Consider the following 12,630-nt stretch of genomic DNA (forward strand, 5'->3'; position numbering starts at 1 on the left):
ATGTCCTACTTCCCAGGAGGACAAATATGAATTGATGTCTTTTAGTATATGAATTGTCCTGTATTCCTATTTCAAATATAAATTAATTTGAAATATTTAAATATGCACCTATAATTAAAATATTTGTTTTAATTAGTACTAACATTGGTGCTTCATTTTTAAGTATTAATTAAAATATTTAAATATGCAACTTGCCTCCTGTATGCTAGATATATTGCGCCTGCAACAATACTCCAGATTCACAGTTTGGCTGAACGATTGGGCATATGGAGCTAACGTACTAAAGATCCGTTTGGACTATTTCTTATTCGCCTCTAATCCCAGTCAAATTGGTTTTCCATTTCAATACATCAGCCATTTTTCAAGGTAGTCACGGGCTCTGCCCCTCAGATTACCACCCCTTTTTGTTTGAATTTCACAGAACTTGTCTGAATCAAAATAATCTCAATGTAGAATAACCCCAAACTGAAGGATATTAGAATTCTCCATCCCTCCCTCAGCTCCCTATTTTCCTTGACATTTTCCCAAATGTCAAGAGTTCTTTCTATTGAGATTCTTCTAAGTTTTTCTCATTTTCTTTGCCTGCCGGGAAGGTATTTATTTTGCATGTATAACAATGCACCCATTTCCAATTTAAAAGGATTTAAATGGCAAACACAGGTTTCAAACCCATAAACAACAAAAGAGAGAATTTTTTTCTCTCCAAACTCACCTGGACCACAAATCTCAACATTTAGAGAAGAGGGTGCTGGTCTGTTGGTCACTGATAAATCCACAACCTGAAATCTACTGATTCATCCCGTAGATTAATCTACTGAACATTACAAAGTGCCACACCAGGAGCCAGGTCTGTGGATGACTCAGGAAGTTCAAAGTCTAGGTAGGATAATTCTAATAAATAAAATGTAACCCATAATACTTGCTATGGTCTGGATGTTTGTGTCCCCCAAAATTCACATGCTGAAATCCTAACACCCAAAGGTGATGGCATTAGGAGGTGGGGTCTTTGGGAGGTGATTAAGTCATGAGGGTGGAGCCCTCATGGATGGGATTAGTGCCTTTATAAAAGAGACCCCAGAAGGCTCCTTCACCCCTTCCACCAGGTGAGGATACAGTGGGAAGTCTGCAACCCGGAAGAGATCCTTCACCCAAGGATGCTGACACCCTGGTCTCAGACGGCCAGCCTCCAGAACCGTGAGCGATAAATTTCTATTGTTTATAAGTCACTCAGTCTGTGGTACTTTAACAGCATGATCTTTACTGCAGTGTTTCATAAAAATATCAATCAAATATAATATATACCTGTGCATATGCATCCCATAAAATCTTTCTTTTCCCCCACTATGAAGCCCTTTCTGGAAAGTCATTCTAAATTAATGGAAAGCCCCAGGCTTGGGTTCATGATATCATTCAGGTGTTCAAATAGTTCAGTGTGCCCCGTGGACCAAGAACAGAAAGACCCCAAACAAATTGTGAATTCTTTCCACCTATGACAACACCTCTGATAAAGCACTGAGAGCGGAAATTAGAATTTTAAAAAATAATGCAGAGAATGTGTTCATCATAAATTCAAGGCACTTCCCATTACAAAAGCTCATGTTTCCCCTTCATCTTGATCACACTATTCTACTAAACCCCTAACAAAATCAATTGTGAGTCATTTATTCAATTTTTCTCTCTAAAAAAAATACATCTTGCATTCTGTCAGTCTTAGAATTCAAAAGAGAAAAACGGTGAGACTTAATCCCACAGCATTCGTTAATGAAATGCAGGATGGGGGAAATCAATCTTATAATAATCCATTACCATCACCAGCCCAGCAAACACATTTTCTTGCTTCACTGTGGCCTCTTCCCACTTAGGAAATGTTGAAACTCGAACCCAAGTTGCAATTGGTGTCTTTCTAGACCTATTGTTCCCAATTAGAGTAGAGAGAGCATCTATCGATGTGTGATCCAGCAAAACCATATGGATTTTGCTGGATCTTCCTATATCTCCTCTCAGGCATATCCCCAAATGAGGTTAAAATTACATAAGGAATTGCATTTTCATTTGACCTTCTCTTGCTAAGCCTTTGGGGCCAGTTGCAAAATCTACACTGTGCACAGTTACCCTCAGAATCCGTGCTTAACTGGTCGAAATTATACTGTTCCTTGCAAACCTATTACTCACCCGTCAGCATCTGTTTCAGTTCACTATTACATCATAGGAAGCACACAACTATACTAATTTTCATTTTAGGCCTGTTTCATCTTACTATTTCTCTCACCAAAGGGTTACCCTGAGAGCTGAGTAGATGAGCCCTAAACCAGTGTCATATGTGATTTTTAAACCAATGGCTACTTCCGGGAAAAAAATCAAGACTTTTCCATCCCCCGCCCCCCAATATAAGTGGGCATAGCTTTCCCTTGCAATCTCTGTCCAGAGCAACACTGTTCACTGCTTTCTTCTTGCTTCTGATTCTGTGCTAAGGATACACATGTGGGTCTAAAGATTTGACCCACAAAATTCCTCGGTGTGTTCAAACCATGCCTTGACAGGTGTGGTCCTTTTGTCGTGGCCAATGCCTGGATGCGAGAAAGGCCCAGAAATCTGGCACCAAATTGCAACATCCCATCCAAGCCGATGCAAGAAAAGAGACTGTGGACAGCAACAGGGAAGCGTCAGGAGAACACTTTCCCAAAGGAGTCTCAAGTCTAATTCACAGCTGTCAACGGATGCATTATGCAACCGGGAACTCCCCCATCCTCTCACAAACAGGGCGATGGTGTGTGTCATTTTTTAAATCAACTCTCCAAATGTGTGCCTTTATGCATTAATATCTTGCTCCTGGCTCTCCTAAATAAGTTCTTTTAAAAAGCAACTTAAAAACAGACACCTGAATGAGAAGATGGAACTGATTGTCATTGTTGGTGGAACTTTTTTTCAAATGGTATTATTAGGTCACTAAAAAAAAGGAGCCTTTCTCTTTCTTGGGCAGGGAAGAGGTGAGAACACATTTTGTAAACTTCAATCTTGGTGTTTAGGATTTTTGATCCAGTGAACGTACCGAAGCCTGTATCCTGATCCCGGCTAAATTGTCTTCCAGCTCATTTCATAGATTGTTCCAGGCGCATCTGACACACTTTAATACTGAAATGCCAATTAGACACCCCTGCAAACCACCTCCACTCTCTCACGTTACCCTAGATTTGGACTTTACTTTCCTTGCTATACTTGAGCTGCTCTTTTCAATCACATGCCACTTACCCCTAAAAAGCGTTGTCAAAGGGGAAAAAGATGTGTGGTCGTAAAGTCACCCAGTTTAAAACCAGCTCCAGGCTCAGTCCCCCCACCAAAGGCTGCAAGAACTCAAAGAGAGAGCTCACCCCAGGGAGCCTGTGGCCCTTTCGGGACCTCTCCTCCCAGCCCAGCTGTGAGCTAGGGAATTTCTGCAGCGGGCACTATACCCTGACAGCTGGAGCAGCAACTCTGTGCCCATCAGACCCAAATAAATCCTGAGGTCAGGGGAAAGTCTGACAAAATCCATTGCTTTGGCCCTCTGGGGTAAGTAAATGATCATCTGAAATCCATCCCCGCCTGAGAATTATTAAAATTAGAAGCCACATGGAAGTCATCCAACTAAAGAAAAGCTTAGGGGGAAGGGGGGAGAGATCCCGTCCTCTACCCGGAAAAGGAGCTTCTGTTCAACTTTATTAAATGTTTTAAGCAGATTTAAGTTTGAGTCAAGGGACAAATTCCCGCCCTCCGAGGGGCACGCTCCCAGAAACTTGGAGATGAGCTGCAGACCTGGTCACGGGGGCTGCACGTGACGTGGGGGGGGGGGGGATGGGTGCAGGAGGGAGAAAGGCGGAGGGAGCTGGAAGGGAAGCAAAGGGGGGCAAAGGTGTGAGATGTTCATGTTGTGGGATTTTATCAACATTTAAGGAAGAGGGCAGAGTTCTTGGAAGAGCCCGCAAAGGCCTCTGACGGAATGCTGGGGGGCGGGGCTGCGGCTGCAGAGCTGCCCTAATTACATGTTCAGCAGAAACGAGGTTGTGATCCTCATGATGGGTGAGCTCTGGGAGGTTTGCTGTCTCCCTGGGGACCCACAGTTAAGTGACACTGCCAAGCTGAGGCATTCTCGAAAGCTCATGAGTGTGGCATGGGACAAGGAGCCTCTGCTGAAGATGGGTGACAGCCAGAGGGGAGAGCCAACGGGGGGATCCCCACTCCCGAAGAGTCCCCTTTAGCTAACTTGATCGAAGAGGGGGAGGCCCCTGGGCTACACAGGCTTCTAAGCCCTTCTTCTATCTGAAACTATTAAGTTGTATAAAAAAACCTACCCCACACAGCCATCCCTTCTACTTGCAAGTATGGTGAGCCGATGCAAACAGAGAATATACTGAAATCTCTGTCCAGTCTACAGAAAGCCCCTCACCTGAGCGTTCAGGAAAAGAAGGCCTGGCTCTCATTGCCCTGTCTCTGTTTCAGAGCCCCAGCTTCCTGGCCTCAGCTCCCCACTCTCCACCTCTTTCGCTTTCTCTGGCATGCATTGTTCCTACGGATCAGAAAATTCCATACGCAATTTGGACATCAAGACCCACCCACGTCCTGGATCTGCCCTTCACTAGCTGGTGGCTTTGAGCCAGCTGACCTTGAACTTCTCTGAACCTCAGTTTCCTCATCCATCAATTGGGAATCATAATAGCACCTACTTCACAGGCTTGTGGGGAAGTTCAAATAAGGTTACTGGATGCTTGGTACTGGGGACACTGGGCAAACAGGAGCTGCTGTGGTGGAAGGTTTGCTGCTGCTGGAAGGTTTCTGCCTCCCCATCCTCCATCCACGCTCGCACTCTTTCTTGCCCGATTCCTTGGCTCCAACCCAAACCCTGTTCCTAAATTTTATAACGCTTTGCCTGCTCCGTCTTCATGTCATGTTTATATCAAAAGTCACCCATCAGAGAGATGAAAGCAGGGAAGAGGCATTTTATTTCTGAAGTTGTTAATTTTACTGTAGATTTCAAAAAAAAAGAGGATCACCCATCTGTCAAAAAAAAAAAAGGCAAAATAAAAGATTTTTTAAAATAATGATTTAAGTGCCGGCCAAAACGATATGAAAGTGGATTTATCTCAGCTACCAAGTGGAATTAGAAGGTGTTGGTGTACAACCCCAAAACTGCCTTTTTGAAAAGAAAGACAGAGAATAGGATCTTTTAAAAAATACAATGAGCTGTCAGTTTGCCCCAACAAACTCTTCTGGATAAACACAGATACAGAGCAGTGACTTTCAATTGAAGATTGGAGCCAGAGTTTCTCCCGTCTTAGACCCACACGCCCATACGCGCAGATTTTTTGTGGTTCATACAATTTGCATTTCTCTACTGGTTTTACTCTGATTAACTGCAGATGTAGTTTGTACAGGCAATGCTTCCACATGGCCGTGCAATGCAATCCTTCCCTCACTTCTCTTCTGAGGCTGACTTTCGCCAGCTGGCCTGCCTGCTCACATTCTGACAGGTACCCACCAAGGAAAACACGTGAAGACACACACGCTGCAAGAGTGCAAATCTTCGCAAGGGACTAAAAACACTCAGCTTTCTCTCCTGAGGTCTAGACCCCAAAGCACTTTCCAAAGTCACAATTAAATCACAAGCAAAACAATGAATCCCTTTCTCTACCTAAGGTGAATTTTTAAAAGTTGCAAACTTAACCAATGTCTGCACTTGCCATGCAAACCCACATATGAACAGAGTCAGTCTCCCAAGCAAATGGGTCCAGGGTCGAAGTGTTCTACATTTTCTGAGCCTAACTGAGCCCCTTCTCACCCCCAGGTTTCCCTCCAGGAGTCAAAGCCCCACTCACCTCACTCATGATGCTGTAACAGCAGCTCCGATATCTCTACCAGCCACACGGAGAGCACTGCTCAGGGGTCGCAGCTCCCCGGTCCTGGCTTTTCTCTTAAAAAGGGCTGCCCAGTGGCATCATGCCTCCCGTGAACCAATGAGATTCATTCACCTGTCTGAACGCCTGGCAGATATCTGAGGGCTCCCAGGGCCACCTAGTGGAGCAAAGGAAGAAGGCGGGCTCGGTCACATCTCCAAGTCCTGCCAGGGAGGGAAGGAAACCACAGATGACAAAATAGTCAAAGTCAGAGGCACACGAATCATCACAGGTTTGCCATTGAACATAATTTCAAGGGGTACAGGATTTAGACATGTGGAAAATGCACTTTCAATGTCGGTGAACAGAAGGGATTTTTTTTTCAAAGGAAGACCAGTTCTGAAAATGCCGGTGCCGGCCGTTCCACACCCCTCCTGGTTTTCTCAGGAGCTGCCATTTCCTCATCCTCGTAGCACAGTCTCAGCCTTCAGAGTTGAACATGCCCCACTCCTCCTCCAGCCCGAAACCTGCCAGCCTGCTTGCACCCCAGAAACTCATCCCCTAGTGGGGTCATGGACCTGGAGAGTCACGCTGGGACCTCAGAGGAGAGCAGCTCCCCCAGCTTTGCCTATTGGGTGTCATAGCCTCACAAGAGCCAGGAGGAAAATGGCTTTGACCCTGGAATCTGCCCGTCCAACCTGGCTGTGAAGATCCTTTTGCCCAGGTCTGGACTCCTAAGACCCTGAGAAGCATCCGAGTGGGCCCTTGATTTTCACAAGGCAGACGTCACAGATGAGAATGTGGCTGATGCACAGAACTGAGAGGCGTGTGACTGCCTGTCTCCTTGGTCCTTCCTGAAACTTGCCGGCTTCAGCTGGGCCAGATTCAAGCACAGGAGCCTCAGAGTGGTAACAACGATGCCTTCTCATGGCAGATCCTCCGAAGGATAACAGTAACTTCTCACGTGCCGAGGACCTACCGGAAATACAAACATACCCAAGTGGTTACTATGGAATAGCTCATATAGATAAATAAATGAGGACCTGGGTACAGCTATATGATCCTCAGATGCCCCACGGGCCTCACCTTTCACCCAGAACACAGACATTCAATCAGCAGCTGCTCTTGGAATCAATGCTAGTCACAGCCCTATCTCTGACTCTCCTGCATTGGCTTCCATCACCTCCATCACCTCAGCAGCATCTCCCTTCAACTTCCTCCTCCAAGGCTCCTTCCTCCCTCACTTCACGCCCCAGGGGGTTTTCAGGCCACCTCCATGCCCTCCTTGTCCAGGCTTTCTGTTGCCAGTGGGCACCCCCAGTTCTGTACCCCAACAATCATGGCAAATCTTAATTCTCTCCCCATTCCCTGTATTTTCCTGATTGTCCTTACTGCCTGGGAATGGCCCACGGTGACTGCTCCGGGGTGGAGTCCCACCATCTCTGCCTCGCAGCCACCCTGGGACGCAGATGCCCTGGTGGGACCTGGGAATATTTGGGTGACCTACTGTTTGAAACCCGACCTGTTGGATCCACAGAAGCTACTTCCTGAGTTTGGAGGAGAAAGTAAGAAGTGGTGACCGCAGGGCAGGTGCAAGATTTAAGGAGGCACTCACTCTCAGGTCCATGCACATACTGACGCTGCACTTGCTCAAACCCGAGAATCAGCGCCTCCTTAAATTGTGTGCCCTGGGTGCCGGAATTGTGCCAGCCTGGTCCTGGCCCTGCTGGCAGCTCCCCAGTTCCCAGGAGGGGGTTGATGAGCTTCATACCAAAGAATAAAAGCACAGTGAAAGGAGAGAACAGAACCCCTCTGGACGCCATCAAAGAAGAGGCTTGAATGTGGTTCTTTGGGGAGTGTTCGAACCAGAATGTACATTTCAAGATGGAACCAGAACAGGTAAATACAATCAACAGCACGAGCACCGGATGGAAACTTCAAAACCTGTGAGCACAGGCTGCCCGAGGAGGCTGAGGCAGAAGCGCTGGGTCCGAGCCCTCATCTGTGCCCTGTGAGCACACGTGAGCAGGACCACGAAGCAGCAAGAAACACGAGTCCCCTATGGCTTGTGGGAACCCATCTTCTTAATTTATAGCCGCTTTAGGTAGGAATTGTGTCTGTAGAAAGGCCCCTTTCAATGGGAAGATTGGTGCATTCATTATAATAAATCCTATTTCACAGAGCAACAGAAATGGACTTAATATATAAATTATGCATACATGCACATATCCTAACCACACAAATCATTTGCAAGCTATCAAAGCATCTGCCTGCTGGCACATCCTGACAGCGTGCTCCTTAAATTCTCACCCTCCTTCCTCCCGCCCCCTGTTCCCAATTTCACACGTGGGAGGGCCCAGGTGGGATGCTTTTAGGACTCCCCAGCGGATTAGAAAGTGGAGTTGGGAAGCGGAAGGTCAAGGTGGAGAAATGGGACTGCAGTGCTACCCGCAAATGCACCACAGACCAGAGGAGGGAGAGCAGGGCTCCATCCTGCCCTTGAGAAGCAGAACCACACCCTCCGAAGGGGAGCCTGTGTGGCTGGGAATTCTGAGCACCCGGTGGCTGGAGGGAGCGGGGGAGCTCTCCCAGCGGCAACCTTGGCGGCATCCCATGGTTTTGCAGGCTGTGCTAGGGCAGAGGGCACAAGAGGAGGGGCACCAAGGACCAGCCTGTGCTCTGCTGCCCTGGCTCTGGTGCAGACACGGATTTTCTCCTCCCACAGACACACGTACAGAATTGCAACAGCTTCAGATTTAGGGATCAGTAAGTATACTTTAGCGGGGGTTCCCAAGGGGAGGGGCCAGGATTGGTGGTGTACAGAGTGTGGGCTGTGGCTTTACTGAGTAGAGCGTGCAATTGATTGGGACAAACTGGGAGGGGGGGTATAAAGGTTATGGATGGATGATGATATAGGCTGAATTGTGTCCCCCACAAAATTCATGTATCAAGGTTCGAACCCATCATAACTCCAAATGTGACTGTATTTGGAGATAGGGTCTTAAAAGAGGTAATTAAGGTAAAATGAGGTCATATGGGTAGTCCCAAGTCCAATAGGACTGGTGTCTTATAAGAAGAGGAAATTTGGACACAGTCCCATTACAGAGGGAAGATGTGGAGACACAGAGAGAAGATGGCCTACAAGACAAGGAGAAAGGCCTCAGGAGAAACCAACCCTGCCAACACCTTGATACTGGATTTCCAGCCCCCAGGACTGAGAGAAAGTAACTTTCTATTGGTTAAGCCTCCCATCCTGCAGTGCTTTGTTATGGTGACTCAAGCAAACATATAGAAAACCTAGCAAGCACTTGGAGAGGACCTTTGGGGAAAGGCTAGAAGGACCTTAAAGGGGATTTCATCAGTGTTTGCCATGTCCCCCACAGTTTAACACTATTCATTCCCCAGGGCATCTTTAGTAAAGCAGTTATCTCTTGTTAATAAGTTGTGAGGTTGTGTCTGTTTTAGAAAACACAAGGCAGAGACAGCTTCAAGATGGCCGAAGAGTAAGATATGGAGATCACCTTCCTCCCCACAGATACACCAGAAATATATCTACACGTGGAACAACTCCTACAGAACACCTACTGAACGCTGGCAGAAGACCTCAGACCTCCCAAAAGGCAAGAAACTCCCCACGTACCTGGGTAGGGCAAAAGAAAAAAGAAAAAACAGAGACGAAAGAATAGGGATGGGATCTGCACCAGTGGGAGGGAGCTGTGAAGGATGAAAGGTTTCCACACACTAGGAGCCCCTTCGCGGGCGGAGACTGTGGGTGGCAGAGGCGGGGAGCTTTGGAACCGCGGAGGAGAGCGCAGCCACAGGGGTGCGGAGGGCAAAGCAGAGAGATTCCCGCACAGAGGATCGGTGCTGACCGGCACTCACCAGCCCAAGAGGCTTGTCTGCTCACCCGCGGGGCGGGCGGGGGCTGGGAGCTGAGGCTCGGGCTTCGGTTGGATCCCAGGGAGAGGACTGGGGTTGCTGTGTGAACACAGCCTGAAGGGGGCTAGTACGCCACGGCTGGCTGGGAGGGAGTCCGGGGAAAAGTCTGGACCTGCTGAAGAGGCAAGAGACCATTGTTTCGGGGTGCGCGAGGAGAGGGGATTCAGAGCACCGCCTAAATGAGCTCCAGACATGGGCACGAGCTGTGGCTATCAGCGTGGACCCCAGAGACGGGCACGAGATGCTAAGGCTGCTGCCGCCGCCACCAAGAAGCCTGTGTGCGAGCACAGCTCACTATCCACACCTCCCCTACCGGAGCCTGTGCAGCCCGCCACTGCCAAGGTCCCGGGATCCAGGGACAATTTCCCCAAGAGAACACACGGTGTGCCTCAGGCTGGTGCAACATCATGCCGGCCTCTGCAGCCGCAGGCTCGCCGCGCACTCGGGACCCCTCCCTACCCCCGGCCTGAGTGAGTCAGAGCCCCTGAATCAGCTGCTCCTTTAACCCCATCCCGTCTGGGCGTGAACAGACACCCTCAGGCGACCTACATGCAGAGGCGGGGCCAAATCCAAAGCTGAACGCCGGGAGCTGTGCGAACAGAGAAGGGAAATCTCTCCCAGCAGCCTCAGGAGCAGCGAATTAAATCTCCACAATCAACTTGATGTACCTGCATCTGTGGAATACCTGAATAGACAACGAATCGTCCCAAATTGAGGAGGTGGACTTTGGGAGCAACGATATATAATTTTTTCCCCTTTTCCCCTTTTTGTGAGTTTGTATGTGTATGCTTCTGTGTGTGATTTTGTCTGTATAGCTTTGCTTCTACCATTTGTCCTAGTGTTCTGTCCGTCCAGTTTTTTTGATGTTTGTTTGTTTTTTTAGTATAGTTTTTAGTGCTTGTTATCTTGTTATTGATGGATTTGTTTTTTGGTTTGGTGGCTCTCTTGTTTTTTTTTTTTTTTTTTTTTTACTATTTAAAAAAATATTTTTTAATACTTTTTATTTTAATAACTTTATTTTATTTTACTTTATTTTATTTTATTTTATGTTGTCTTCTTCTTTCGTTCCTTCTTTTTTTTCCTCCCTTTTATTCTGAGCCATGTGGATGACAGGTTCTGGGTGCTCCAGTCAGGCATCATGGGTGTGCCTCTGAGGTGGGAGAGCCAAGTTAAGAACACAGGCCCACAAGAGACCTCCCAGCTCCAAGTAATATCAAACAGCAAATATTTCCCAGAGATCTCCATCTCAACACCAAGACCCAGCTCCACTCAACGACCAACAAGCTACAGTGCAGGACACCCTATGCCAAACAACTAGCAAGACAGGACACAACCCCACCCATTAGCAGAGAGGCTGCCTAAAATCATAATAAGGCCACAGACACCCCAAAACACACCACCAGACATGGACCTGTCCACCAGACAGACAAGATACAGCCTCATCCACCAGAACACAGGCACTAGTCCCCTCCACCAGGAAGCCTACACAACACACTCAACCAACCTTAGCCACTGGGGACAGACACCAAAAACAACAGGAACTACGAACCTGCAGCCTGAGAAAAGGAGACCCCAAACACAGTAAGTTAAGCAAAATGAGAAGACAGAGACACACACAGCAGATGAAGGAGCAACGCAAAAACCCACCAGACCTACCAAATGAAGAGGAAATAGGCAGTCTACCTGAAAAAGAATTCAGAAAAGGATAGTAAAGATGATCCAAAATCTTGGAAATAGAATGGAGAAAACACAAGAAACGTTTAACAAGGACCTAGAAGAACTAAAGAGCAAACAAACAGTGATGAACAACACAATGAATGAAAATAAAAATTCCCTAGAAGGAATCAATAGCAGAATAACTGAGGCAGAAGAACGGATAAGTGACATGGAAGATAAAATAGTGGTAATAACTACTGCAGAGCAGAATAAAGAAAAAAGAATGAAAAGGATTGAGCACAGTCTCAGAGAATTCTGGGACAACATTTAACGTACCAACATTCGAATTATAGGTTTCCCAGAAGAAGAAGAGAAAAATAAAGGGACTGAGAAAATATTTGAAGAGATTAGAGTTGAAAACTTCCCTAATATGGGAAAGGAAATAGTTAATCAAGTCCAGGAAGTACACAGAGTCCCATACAGGATAAATCCAAGGAAAACAAGCCAAGACACATATTCATCAAACTATCAAAAATTAAATACAAAGGATAAATATTAAAAGCAGCAAGGGAAAAACAACAAATAACACACAAGGGAATCCCCATAAGGTTAACAGCTGATCTTTCAGCAGAAACTCTGCAAGTCAGAAGGGAGTGGCAAGACATATTTAAAGTGATGAAAGGGAAAAACCTACTACCAAGATTACTCTACCCAGCAAGGATCTCATTCGGAATTGATGGAGAAATTAAAATCTTTACAGACAAGCAAAAGCTAAGAGAATTCAGCACCACCAAACCAGCTTTACGACAAATGCTACAGGAACTTCTCTAGGCAGGAAACACAGAGAAGGAAAAGACCTACAATAACAAACCCAAAACAATTAACAAAATGGGAATAAGAACATACATATCGATAATTACCTTAAATGTAAGTGGATTAAATCCTCCAACCAAAAGACAGACTGGCTGAATGGATACAAAAACAACACCCATATATATGCTGTCTAAAAGAGACCCACTTCAGACCTAGGGACACATATAGACTGAAAGTGAGGGAATGGAAAAAGATATTCCATGAAAGTAGAAATCAAAAGAAAGCTGGAGTAGCAATTCTCATATCAGAATAAATAGACTTTAAAACAAAGTCTATTACAAGAGACAAAGAAAGACAA

The 12,630-nt window shown here is 46.4% G+C and overlaps 1 protein-coding gene across 1 annotated transcript in view; it reads right to left on the minus strand.

The window, feature by feature from the left end:
- The window catches only part of PCP4 (Purkinje cell protein 4), a 55,820-nt gene extending 49,863 nt beyond the window's left edge, over window positions 1-5,957 (minus strand). The window contains exon 1 of the mRNA XM_060009792.1: window positions 5,847-5,957. Coding sequence (XP_059865775.1) covers window positions 5,847-5,855 — 9 coding nt within the window. The 5' untranslated portion in view covers window positions 5,856-5,957. The remainder of the gene's footprint in view (window positions 1-5,846) is intronic.
- Window positions 5,958-12,630: the final 6,673 nt, after the last annotated feature.

This window comes from Delphinus delphis, chromosome 4 (assembly GCF_949987515.2).
Source record: "Delphinus delphis chromosome 4, mDelDel1.2, whole genome shotgun sequence".
Classification (NCBI taxonomy): Eukaryota; Metazoa; Chordata; class Mammalia; order Artiodactyla; family Delphinidae; genus Delphinus; species Delphinus delphis.